Here is a 13172-nt window from a genome sequence, read left to right on the forward strand (position 1 = left end):
CTTCATTCTGAAATACTAAAACATTCAGGAATATGTGCAACCATTTTGTTGAAACCCTAACTGAAGCTTCAGCCATGGCTGAACTATTTTATTTGTGCAATTTTAAAGACTTAATCTTTATTTTTAAACACTTTAAAGTGTATGTATTTTCCAGGATAACACTACCTAGGAGAAGCAGTTAAGAATAAGGCAGATTTAAAAGCTGCAGAATGGAGGGATGTGACTTCAGTTGGCTAGTAAAAACAGCTGCTTTACGTATCTTGTCAAAAACAAGATCAGGTTTAACAAGATATATAACAAATCCTGGGGAGAAAAATACTGTGCATATTTTTTCATGCTTTTAGTCACAAGACTTTTTGCTCAAAGGGTTTTTTTCATTAGCAGAGGATCTGCAAAAGTTTTTTTTATTTCCTGGAAATTAAAAAAACAGTTTTTAAGACTCAGGAAAAAAGAATGTAAGATGTTTAAAAAAAATGTGCAGTACACAAAGTACATACAAACTGCTTAAACAGACAAGAAAATAATTAGAATTTAAAAGATTTTTAAATGTTAGATATTAAGGTGCTCGAGTAAATGAAAATGCAATTACCTCTCTCAAATGAATTTTTAATATCATTGACTTCCACCTGGGAACCAGACACTCTAAAAATTCCCTGATGCTGAAGACCTGCAGCAAAGATGGGAGACAGTGGTGAAAAATTAATATGATTTTTAAAATACTTTAATCTCTATTTTAAAATCAAAGCTGTGGTGCTAAATGCATACCAAAAAGTCAGGGCAATAATGAAATGACATAGTTTTTTTCAGAGCTTACCGTATAAATTTATAAATCTGATACAGCTTTCCACAATAAGAGGAATGACTTGCCCTGAATCCTGCAAAAATGAGCAGAAAGAGTGAACTGCAGATCGGAAAGAGGAAACCTCCCTACTATGGTCTGAATGCAAAAATGCACTTTCTTGGTCAATCCAGATGGCCATACAGTGCTGGCAAAAAAACACCTAAGAAAAAACATCACTTCTAAGAGAACTCTCTTTCCATTTAAGGAGGAAGGGAAAGGAACAGATGAAGAGGAAGGATTATGGTTCTTAAAATCATTCAACTGGGAAATTCAGGCTTCATTCTCTACCTCTGCCACTGTATCTGGCTAACACTGTATGCAACATCTAAGCTCATGCATGCATTTTGGATTTTCGAAGCAAAATGAGTTAAAGCAGTGAATTTGTCTTTTAGAAAGCTTATTATTAAGAATAACAATTCATGATGAAGATGATCCCTCTGCATCCAATTAACTTACCTTTCTTTTCCTGGTGGAGAAAATCCTACATGGACCTAATTACACAGGACCTAATTCCTCAAGGTGGGTTTTGTTGTTTGGATGGGTTTGTTTTGTTCGTTTTTTTGGTAAAAAAAGTTTATTGCAAACAAAAGGCTTTTCTGAACTTGTTGGACTATAAGAAATGATCTTGGAGAAGAGCCACCAAATGACACTACACAGGGGTACCAGAATGTCTCCCTCCTGACCTGAGAGTACCTCTGTGCACTCTGATGATTTGCATGTCCTAACATAGGGCAGATGATGGCCTGGCACACTGTTTCTGGCTGCTCTACATGGCTGGTAGGCCCTGGATAGTGAATTCCAGCTACTCTGAGCTAAGCATGTGGTTCAGCTGTCTCTTCTGTAGCCACAAAGTTACTGGGAAAGGGAGGTCACAGCCCATACCTCTCCACCTGCCACTGGCAGAGTTCAGGAATCATTGCTCCTCATCTCAGCAATGATACAGCAGCAGGTCTGTACTACATTGTCAGTTACACAGAGATGTTTTAATAAAAGATATAAAACATTTTTGATGGGAGGGGGAGAAGATGATTATCCACTAATTTTCAGTGAGTTACTTGCCTTTTTCTTTTAAACCACCTTTTTCCAAAAGGCATCCTTCTGTTTTGGCATTTTGAAAAATGGATGTTTTAACTCAAGTGTGGTAGTGACTACAAGTCAACAAATATCTACTAATGACATAAATCATATGATTAAAAATTATTTGGAAAAGTTGGTGCTTACGGTGGAAGAATTACTGCCTCATAAATAATTTTAAAATTTCTTGTCTTGGAAGCTATAATTTTTTTCCCAAATGAATTTCAAATACATAAGTGCTCAGAGAATTGACTAATTCATCTGAAAGTTTAGTATAAAATCAGTCTGTACTATAAAACCATGAATTCAAAAGCACCCCGCAACTCAGAATACACATTTCCTCTTACAAACTAGTCCTTCATTTTCATGCTAAATTACAGTAATGGGATGTTTATGAATTGAGCTCGAGTAGAATAAAAGCCAACTTCTAAAATAGTTTGAAAAATAACACAATGAAGCAATGAAACATTGCACTTCTAAGGTAACCTAACCCCCTGATCTTCTGTGTACTCCATGCTGTTTTAGTGGGGCTTACAAAAGACTGTGTCACTAATTATGCTATTTAAATTGTGGCTTGTTTGTCTTTTAATTTAAAAGCTAGCAAAGACTGGCTAGCCAAGAACCAGTAATGTCTGGACAAGCATTATCTCTCTGACTTGTGTTCAGTAACAGCTAAACAAAAAAACCCATGGAACAGGTCAGTTACTAAACCCAGGAATGTTGTCATCTTCACCAATACTGAGCAGCCTGGCTGTCCAAAGAAGCAGAGTATTAGAAAACATGCACAACATGCACCCATATCTTCTGTTAGTACACTGGTTCATGCAAAGAATGTAAAGCCCAGGAAAAGATAGTGTTTGCAGTAAGAAATTATGAAAAAAACCCCAACCAACAAATTACTTTCATACCTGGTTTTGGAGAATCTGTTCAGAGCCACACAGAACTTTATACTTAAGTAATTCCTTGAAATAATCTAAACTAACAGCTTTGGCTTTTGGATCTAATGAAAGGAAAATAATTTGAAGTAACAATCTCTGTTGGTGAATGTCAAGAACAGTGAGCATACTGCTGCTGTGAATTTAATCTGATATGTGTAGTCAGTGAATGTATGTTTGGGACTAATTATAATTTCTTATGATGCAAAACTCTAACAAAAAGCAATTTGGTGAGATGCTATATTTCACTAGCTGTAATCCTTTCGTGACTGTCAAAATGACTCATCCCTATCAGGAATTCTATGGTCTTTGGGCAGAGATGCCATCCTAGGGTAGCTCCCACATTGGCAAATCTGTCATAAGGCTACCAGCTTTCTTGACCTCTTCCATTTTGAAAGACTAATTATGTAGGACTCCCACTTGCAAATAAGCCCTGTCACCCACTCTGCCATGTATTATAACCCCTTTCTCTGTGAGGGAAAATTATGGGGTACCATTTCTCCTGATTTGCTCTGTGCTTCTCTAATCCAGGGACTTTCGTTGTTGAGAATTTCTGCTTTTTGCTTACTTTTATCCTTGAGCAAGAATCTGTTCATGATACTCATCTCTTTCATCATATGATGATTTCTGAAAGTCTTCGCACTTCACAGCACCTCCTGCATAACAATAATAATAGTTTTCCCTATAGTTGTATTGAAGATGGCTGAAAGCTTGATTCAAAGACAGCTAAACTGGTATGGTGCCACTGAGCACAGAATTTGTTCTGCAAAACGTTTGCCAATAGCTATATTGAACAAGAAGGAAAAAAAATCCCCATAACATTCAAACCCAATTCACAGAGCTTGCAGTCAGGAATTTTATTCACTGCATTTATAAATGTATTTTTATATTTTTTTTAAAGATTTCTTTTCCTTAGCAGTGTCAGCTACTGTCCAGAGGCACTAATTGGGCAGGTGCTTGAAAATGAATAAGCAAATATCCATCATTTAAGACTACAATCCCTCCAAGTATTGTGCTCTGATTTAGTTTTGCCTGCTGTATTCATACACTCATTTCTTAATGCAAACTTCTCCCTCCAGGTCTTTGAAAGAACTAATTTAGAGCCAGGCATGAATGCAACCCGAAAGCGAGGCAGAGCTGGTTCTCTTGTCACCAGAACTATACCTGATGTCTTGTGTGAGAGTTCCTTCGGCCTCGGCTAGAAGCATTATTAGAAATAAAAGTATGAGAAAGAGGAAGATAGTAAATACAGCAAAGATACAAGATCCAGAATAGCCGTGGTCACAATTTCACACAATATAATAAATTCCTAAAGTCACAGGAAATCAAAAGCTGGATATCAAACCCAGGGTAAAACTGCTTCTCCCTTTTCCACAGACTTTGAACACTGAATGTAGTGAAAGTGGCAAGTAGGAAATTGTGCTAAGTTGTGAGATGTACCACATCCTATCTTCTGCATCATGCTATGTTTCCTAATAAAAGCAGGCTGCCAATACTATTCCTACTTGATTAACAAAACTGTGGGGAGGCTAACATGAGAAACGAATCCCCTTCTTTCCCTTGACTTCAGGAAGTATTATATTGATCAACCGGGAAAGAAAAGAGTCCCAGGACAGACTTAAACATAATGATCTGCCTCAGCTTCTGTGAGGTGGTGACCATTATAGTAAGAAGTGTTGATATCAGCCACTGGGGTGGCTGGTGCCAGTACCTTGATGAACGACTCCAAATCACCATTAAACAACTTAGCACTATAATGTGATCGGGGTCTGGGCTTCCTGTGTTTCTGGGGCTTAGGGGGAAGATTTGGAGGCCTAAGGGAAGGGAATATGATTACTGAGCAAGGCAGAATTAAGTCACACAATAAAATTAAATGTCTGTAAGCTCATGGCAAAACAACAGAACATTATAAAGGGAGAAATAAACACAGTACTTATCAAATAAAGACTTTCCATCAAATTTAAGTGTAACAGTGATTAAAGAGTGGAGAACTCCCCCATTAAAAATGCATTACTTATGGATAAATAATGACATTCTTTATGAATCCCTGTTTTGTGGTTTTACCACATACATTTATTCCAAACACTGCACAATTGAAATGGCCTTTTTTGTTGTGGTCATTCATAAAATGTGCAGTAACCACTGGAATTCATCCTGCCAGCCGTGGTAGAACAAAGGCCACTCAAAGAACCTCTTATCAAGCTGAAAAGTTGCTTCATGCTGAAAAAACTTCAAATGCAAATTAAAGCTGCTCATCACACTCCTAAGATGCTTCAAAACCAAACTGTCTGCATTTTCAAGTAGAGCCAGGAAGGTTAAACAGCTTTAGTCCTCCACGTCCAACCATCAACGACTTCACACATGAAAAAAACCACCTTGCTAATTAGCTAAAGGAATTAAAAGAATATCAACCTGAAACAAATAAATAAAAGCAGCATAACACAAAAATAAAAAGAAATGGAAGAACACACAAAACTTTGGTCTGCAAAATGTTTATCTAGTGTGTTACACATGTTATGACTACAACTGAAAGAGATTACATGAAATAAATATTGTTCTCTAGGTCACAAACTATTTTGTGAATGTCATGCCAGCAGCTTACTTAGTTCCTATGCACCAGCAGTCCAATGTTTCTATAGGTTTTTTGGGAATTAGCAAAAAATCAAATGTTTTTGGAGAACCAGTGAGGAACAATAAGGCACAGGGCATTCAGTGGTGGAACTTTGGTCTGTTGGAGTACTATCTGCTGTTTTAAATTCATCTTTAAAGATATCTCTTCCCTTCTACAATTTAACTTTGACCTTGAACATTTCTGTTTGCATGTCTCACATACTGGAAACTTAACTGAACCTTGGGGCAATAGGCAGGTCCCAGCCAGAGCCCAGGAGCTGGTGCTGAGGAATGGATTGGCAGCCTCTACTCCTCAGAATTTATTTCTCTAAATGACCAGCTGTCATTTAGAGAAGATATGACGTAAGATGGATTCAAGCTGCTCCCCCATTTAACTAAGATAAAATCATTGCCTAAGTCCTCCATCTTCTTTCAGCTGCTTGCACAGTAGGGAATTTAGGATGATGTGAGTCTGATGAATCGCCTGCTTTGGAGTCAAGAAATAAGGTTTTTCTTATTAGACATAAATTTGTTGATTTCCGTGCATTCCTAGAATGGTAGCATCTGGGAGCAGAGTTACAGTTGTCAGAATTAATGCCAGCAACTGGGAAGAATGCTCTGATTTGTTACTGCTTTTCAACTGATGTCATGTAATGAAAGTAGGTGAGCGAGTCCAACTTTACAGAGCTAGAAAACATCATGGAGTGGTGGGAGAAAACCTTGTGTAAAGTCTGTAGGGATGCCCCCAGGAACATGGGGACCAGACAAGATGGTTCTTGTCCAGGAAGCAAAAAGGAGAAGGAGAAGGCATTGAGCAAGGCATGGAAAGGGAAGGGAGGAGTGAGACCAAGAAAGCTGGGCTGGATGTTCCTGCTGTCACCTGGACACACTGCCTGTAGCAGTGATACATACAACTGGCAGCTGCAAATCCAAACAGTTGCCACGGCCCCCCACAGTCTCATACCCTGAGGGCTGCAGTGCTCATCAGGGTTTGTATCTGGAGGTGGCTTCAAAGGTAGGGCATTACACAACTGAAAAAGTATGTGCAGCACAAAGCAGGGAGATCTAACACTGTATCTATTCTCTTCTGTGAATATACAGACCCATTTAAGCATCAAACACATGGATGCTGGGGGAGGCAGGTATTCGTGCCCAGAGCTAGGTTACCAAAGACATAGCCTATTGCCTAAACTGATCTTCCTATCAGGTTCTTCTGAACTGTGCATCCTGACCAAGTGAATCACAAACTGTGAGAGGCAAGGATCTCTGACAACTGGCACCAAAGTGCCCCCTGCAGCTTCCAAATTTGGCATGTGATTCACAATTATTTTTAAGGATCTCCCAGCTTGTCACACCCTTGACACTGGTCTAAACTGCTCACAAGAATGAGGAAGATGAACAGTCTGGTCCTTTATCCATCAGCATGCTGAAACAGGAATGCCGAAAGTTAAAACACACATGGTCTGTACATAATTTATGTAACAACAGCAACAATGTTATAAACCCTTACAAAGTTAGTCTAATATCTGTAATTTCTAGATTTTACCTTATTTTTAACCCTAAACCAAGTCAGATAAAAATATCTTACCTTGTTGTCATGTATTCAGCTCTGTGACCTAGAAAAGTTCAATAAACAGGAAACAATCATTTGTACAATTTAGGGAGAAATTTTTATATCTAAATTACACTCAGGTAATTATTTTTGACCCTAACTTTCATGTTACCAGCAAAAGATATACGATTACATAACAAACAGTTATCTACTATCTCCACAGTTCTATTTAAAATACAAACACAACCCATGTTATGGAACAACTTTTAAGAAGCCTGTCCACAGATTAAAGAGTCACTTGATACCGTAAATAATTTCAAGTAAAATTCCAAACAATGTCTATTGTTCGTGCTCATGTGTTTTAGTGGCTAAACCAGTATGGAAATAGAGCTGTGCCAAGATTAGATAATATCTGCCCCTGTGCCTTGTGCCTAAACCTGGTCAGTGCTGAAAATAACAGGGCTCTAGATACCAGTAGCTATTGAAAAGTCTCCCCTCTCTTTTGTCTGTGCATTGCAGGAAAAAAGTACAACACTACCACTGAGAAACACCACAGAGAAGAACTGCAGGAATTGTAAAGAAGCAAATACCATATTCCAGAAAGGTTCCTGCATAACCTTTGCAGATCAACAGACCAGTAAGTCAGGCATATGCACCATGTCAATTCATCATAATGAAAAGCAAAATAATGAAACAGAACAAAGGCCATGGCATGATGAGTTCCAATGAGCCCAGTTTTGCCAAAGGGAGATTGTGCCCTATTAATTTATTAGAAATCTTTGAACATGACAGTAAAATACTGGATAAAGGAGAATCAGTTCAATTAATTTACTTAGACTTTGAAAGGTCCCTGATAACTTTCTTCCCAAGAGGTGACTAAAGCAACTAAACAACCATGGATCAAGTGGCAAAATATTCTCACTGATCAAAAACCAGGGAAGAAAAGGGAAACTGAGTGGACTTAAATGGTCTCTTTTCATCATGGCAAAAAATGTAACAGCCATTTACTCATTAGGACCACTTATGCAATCCGTGAGGCATTTATTAATGTCTTGGAGAAATCATAAGGAGGCAGAACATTGTGCAGATGATTGAAATACTTCGGTAACAAGTCTTGACAAAACTGTGAAGCCCTTCAAAAGACTTAAAGACTACAAAGTGACAAATGAAATTCACTATTAACAGGTTCAAGTAAGGTATTAGGGAAGAATTAAACACCTATGCAGTGAACAGAACCACAGATATGACTCTGAAAATCACTCTGAGCATCACTTGGGCTAGGTCTAAGTACATTGCTCAATTCAAAAGTAACACTAGAAATAGTTTGTCAGACTCCAGAAAGAATGAAAACCAGTGATATGAAAAACATTATATTATGTGCCAACGTCCAGATGCACCCAAAGTACTGCACAGTACTGAAAACCCAAATTTGAAAATATATTTTGCAGTACCAGAAGAGTGTGGATCCCATGAAGGTGGCACAAAGAATAAGCTCTGGGACAAATCTCTGATATTAAACATGTAAATCTTGTTGCCATCCATTTTAGATAGGTGAAAAAGAGAGATGAAAGAAGAGTATGAAATACAACCTATCATAGAAAAAGAGTAAAAAAAGTATCTGGGCCACAGAGGCAATTTCTTTTACAACTCATTGTTTTCTTTCTTGCATTTCCCTTTGCTTTGTTAATTTGTTCTTTCAATAGATGAGGGTTAGGGTTAGGATTAATAAGAGTATCAGTGTTCTTACTATGTTTAGTATCAATTTCATTTGAGCATTTCTCATTTACTTTCCCAGTTTGTAGATGCAGACTCAGCACAGAGCATTCCATCTATCTCTGCTGTGCAGATCATGAATATATATCTGCTGTGTCCATAAACAGCAGCAGACTGTAGCAGGCAGGTGATAAACTGGAACAGAAGCCAAATGCTATCAATGTTGTGGACACCAGATGGGAATCTGGATTTATTCAGTCTATGTCCTTACACTGTATAGGTTTGAATAAAAGCAAGAAAGGGTGCCAAAGGAAAACTTACAGTTCAGACAATCCTCTCCTTCTCCCCCCCTTCTCCCCTGCATTATTTAACACAGCACACTCTGTTATTTGTCTGCAGTCTTGCTGACATGAAAATTCCCAGAAAAGGCAGTTTGAGGGGAGCAGGGGAGCAGTTCACTTCCAACAAATTCATTTCTATATTAGTTACAGCAATAACATTCCTAATATCACTGTAATTTGATCCTTTCAATCATCCACATTCAAGGAACTTTCAGAATCCAAGTCCTCCTTCCCAGGCATGTGCACTGGAATGCAGGACATGCCTCAACTGAAGGGAGTACTTGAACTTTTTCACCTGCAAAAATGATGGTTTTTGCTCCAAATATCAACTTTGAATGTAAATGTGTATGTTTGGGGTACTATTTGTATGTGCTATGCAATGATGATGGGACAACAAATATGTGCCAAAACACTGTGGGCAACATGGACTGACTACTTGGGGGTTACAGCTGGTGGGTAGAAGGGATCTCTTCAAACACAACTATCCAAGCATACCTGAGCATGGCAGAATAGCCCAAACCCTAATGGCAATCTATCATTTAGATCACCCTGTTGAGAAGTTTTTCTTTAGTTTCCTTTCAAATAATTCTTTCCTTATTTTTTTCCAACACGTATTAGGCAACAGATTGTTTCCTTTGATCTTTCTCCCTTTTGCTTTCTTTTTCCAAATACATTTTCTATGAGCTTTCAGAGGAAAAATTTCCCCTTTTTTTGATTGACGTCAGCTGCACATTGTTTTGTATAAATAAACTGCTCAATGCACACATTCAAAATAAAAATCCTATTAAACGAAAACTTCCATGAGAAAGAAGATAACGTAATTAGTTGTCTAAAACCAGCTACCATCTTCTACAGTCCAGCCTTGCAAGAAAATGCTGCTTGTTTTCTACCCCCAACCTCAGTCACTCTCTAGACAGGGGCTTTGTTTGGGCCACAGCCACTGAACTGCTAATAGCTCTTTAGGCACCTCCACAACTGGATTTGTGAACTAGGTTTTTGCACTAAAAGCAAGAAGAGATGTGATTAACAACAGATACGTGGAAGTAAAAAGAAAATAAATGGATACATCTTTTAGAGACACTCTCTAGAGGACAGGTCTCCTTTCTTGAGTCTAAACTTTAAATTACAGTCCTTAACCTTCAGGAGAGGATTTTTACTCTTTGTGGTGTGATCTCACTTCCTCTCAAGTCTGTAACACTGTGGGGCTAGCCCTCAAGGCTTGTACTGCAATTCCCCTCTTCCCTTTGGTCCAAGAGGAAGTGCCTGTTGGGAGGGCTGGAGCTGTGCATAGTGCCTGATTACTGCCCTAATTCAACTTTATTTCATTTGATCGTGGATGTCTGCTGACTTGGTTTAAATTTTAAGATGTATTTTTAAAAACTGTGGAGAGTGTTCAGGACAATGGATAATTCTCTGCTATCGTAATTTGTAATGCAATAATTTTATATGCAGTAATAATAATAATCAGCAGGTATAGAGCTATTCATTTAGTTTTCATTCATTTCAGTTTACAATATGCAAATACTTGGTAGAAAATCAACATTAAGTCCACAAGAATCTCCCTTCTGACATCAGTGAGATCAGGATTTCACTTTTTATCTTCCATAAATGCTCCACTGAGTTTTTAGGTTGCAAGGACATTCATGTCCATGTGTTAGAAATGCTGCATTAGAGCGTCCATTATAAGTGATGCACCCTGGATAATTCTGTACGCTTAAAAAATATCATTTTCCCCCAACTCTTAGAAAAACCTCAAGTCAACAGAAATTGTTAGGACGCAAAAGTACATTTTTCACAGCTCTTAAATCAGCCTGCAGAGACTGTGTCAGTTCTCCTTTCAGACACGAGATTTTTCATTCAACAGTTCTGTTTCCAAATATACTCACTTGTCTAAACATCTGTGCAGCGGAAATAAGTATCTGCTGAAGAAACAAAACCGATTTCTTGTGTGTACTCTTACCACTGCACCAAAACTATGACTAGTAAAAATCAAATCTATGTTTACTGGACAATTAAGCTTTAAGTTCTGTAATTCTTTTCCTGCGTACCTTTAGCATTTCAGTGGGCACTGTATAGTCTGGAATCACTTTACAGTTTATTGTGTGATATTTACCTTCTCCGAGTGTTCTCTGCAGCAAGTCATGTTTTGCCTGAAGTTTTGTGATGAGATTACTACCTTCCAGATATTCTCTGAATTTCTGTAGAGATGCAGATAAATCTATTACTATGTATGACACATATTCTGGGAACTTCTGCATAATGTTTACTTCAGGTGTTTGGTCTGTATCACATGAATGAGGAAGCAACCAACATACCATGAAATAGAATTGCTCTGTTTCCTGCTGGTTAGCTCTTCTTTTTGCAATGCTAGGCTTACTCAAGTATGTCTCAGAGACTGTTGACTTCACAGACTCTGTTGAGCGACTGTGCTGGAAACACTCTGACACATCATAATCTTCAATGGTGACCATATCTTGTATTGTCTGAAGGGTAGCCTCTGTTGTTTTCTTAACCTGGTATTAAAAAGCACAATTTGCCAAATGCAATATAAACATATATAGAACAGCTTAGAAGATAAATATATATAAGGAGCAGCTTAGAAGGAAAGCTTATTACTCACGGTAATTCTCTGGCACATTCCCTTCAAACAAACTGGTGTGTAAATGTGAAAAGTCACTATAACAGCTATCTAAGTAACAGAAGAATGACATGATTAGGTTTCCTGTCTAGTTCTCTGTTTTGCCATGGTCCCACAAATATAAACTTGTGTTGGCTTTGTAGTGCACTCAAACATTTGTTTCCTGAAATTGGAATTGAAACCTGACATGATTTGATTATGAACCCTAATCTGGAAGGCAATAGAGACAACACAGAACTTTGGAGGGTCAGCTCTCCTAAATGTGGTGAATGTGTTATATTGAATGTGTACATTCAGGGATCTGGCTGCCGGAACAACATATTCTTCCAAGAAAAAAAAAATCTGTTACCCTACTCTGTGAAGTGCTATCATGAGGAGCACAGCAATGTTTAGACTGCATAAGTGGAATACATAGCTGAAAGACAGTGCTGGAGCAAGAACAATTTACACCAGCCTCACAGCACCTCCTATGACCTGTGGAGCACCCCTATGCCCTTGCACTTCATTGAAAGAAATAATCTTTCTCCTTCCTTTTGTCTTTGTTACCTTGAGATACTTTCTGAATGCAGGTGTTTTTTTTTTAAAGACTACTGTACATGTGTCATGGACATTAACACTTTGTTACAGACATTCAACATATAACCTAAAATGAGAAAAACTGGCATCCTGAAAACTTATCAGTAAAGTACATGAAGAAATTAAATTAGTCCTAGGTTTTCATTTAGGAACATAATTAAACTGAAGAACTTCAACATTGCCTTAACTATGCTAAAAGTGTGGTTTATTCCCACTGGGAGGCCTTTCTTTGTTGCCAGAGCAGGAGAAAGAGAACAGCACAGTTTTTTTGTATTTTACAAAAAAAATGCATTTTATTTTGCCAGGTGAGCTGTTCCCATCACAGGCATTCATTACTTGTGTTTATAAATAGCTGTAGCTGAGAGCATAACAGATCTTGACTCAGCTACCACAAAAGACAGTTCAAATTCCTTTGTACTACAGAAGTAGCAATTTGAGGACTGGACAGAGAGTGGTCCCAGAAGACAATAACTGTTCTCAGTGGCTTTCTGCCACAAGAACTAAAAAATATGTGTTCTAACAAGTTTACACTGAAGCATCTGCAAAACACAGAACTCAGTAATGTGAATGTATGGACAGGTAAAAAATGAAATTTTCGAACCTCTATAAAATCTACCTTAGCATATTTGTCAGTATTTGATTTTTAAAAATAAAACTGCTGATACAGATTAGAGCTATTTCAGGGTCATTTATGCGCTTCTGACAAGGTAGAAAACACCACACCTTCCTGAAAATGGTGTTCAATGCTTAGCTCTTGTAGACATAGGTCTTACCTCCTCATTTTCGATTTTGAGTGTAGCCAATCGTGACTGTAGTTGTTGATACCTAAGCATAAGCTCTGCTTGCACAGGTTGCTGGGCAGTGACCTGGCAAACCTAACAAAGAATCAAAA

General features: G+C 38.0%; 1 protein-coding gene across 3 annotated transcripts in view; it reads right to left on the reverse strand.

Annotated features, from left to right (window-relative positions):
* The window catches only part of SRGAP1 (SLIT-ROBO Rho GTPase activating protein 1), a 137095-nt gene that overhangs the window by 29721 nt on the left and 94202 nt on the right, over positions 1-13172 (reverse strand). Inside the window, exons 8-14 of one of the 3 annotated variants that reach the window (XM_018080691.2) lie at positions 13054-13155; positions 11382-11579; positions 11180-11264; positions 7049-7076; positions 4015-4048; positions 815-875; positions 590-667 (exon numbers count right to left, since the gene is read on the reverse strand). In XM_018080691.2, the coding sequence (XP_017936180.1) occupies positions 590-667; positions 815-875; positions 4015-4048; positions 7049-7076; positions 11180-11264; positions 11382-11579; positions 13054-13155 (586 nt within the window). Of the gene's footprint in view, positions 1-589; positions 668-814; positions 876-4014; positions 4049-4561; positions 4665-7048; positions 7077-11179; positions 11265-11381; positions 11580-13053; positions 13156-13172 lie in introns of all 3 variants that reach the window. The other 2 variants (XM_018080690.2, XR_001921732.2) reach the window with 2 other exon arrangements.

Source organism: Manacus vitellinus, unplaced genomic scaffold (genome assembly GCF_001715985.3).
Source record: "Manacus vitellinus isolate BGI_N305 unplaced genomic scaffold, ASM171598v3 scaffold_5_pilon, whole genome shotgun sequence".
Taxonomy (NCBI): Eukaryota; Metazoa; Chordata; class Aves; order Passeriformes; family Pipridae; genus Manacus; species Manacus vitellinus.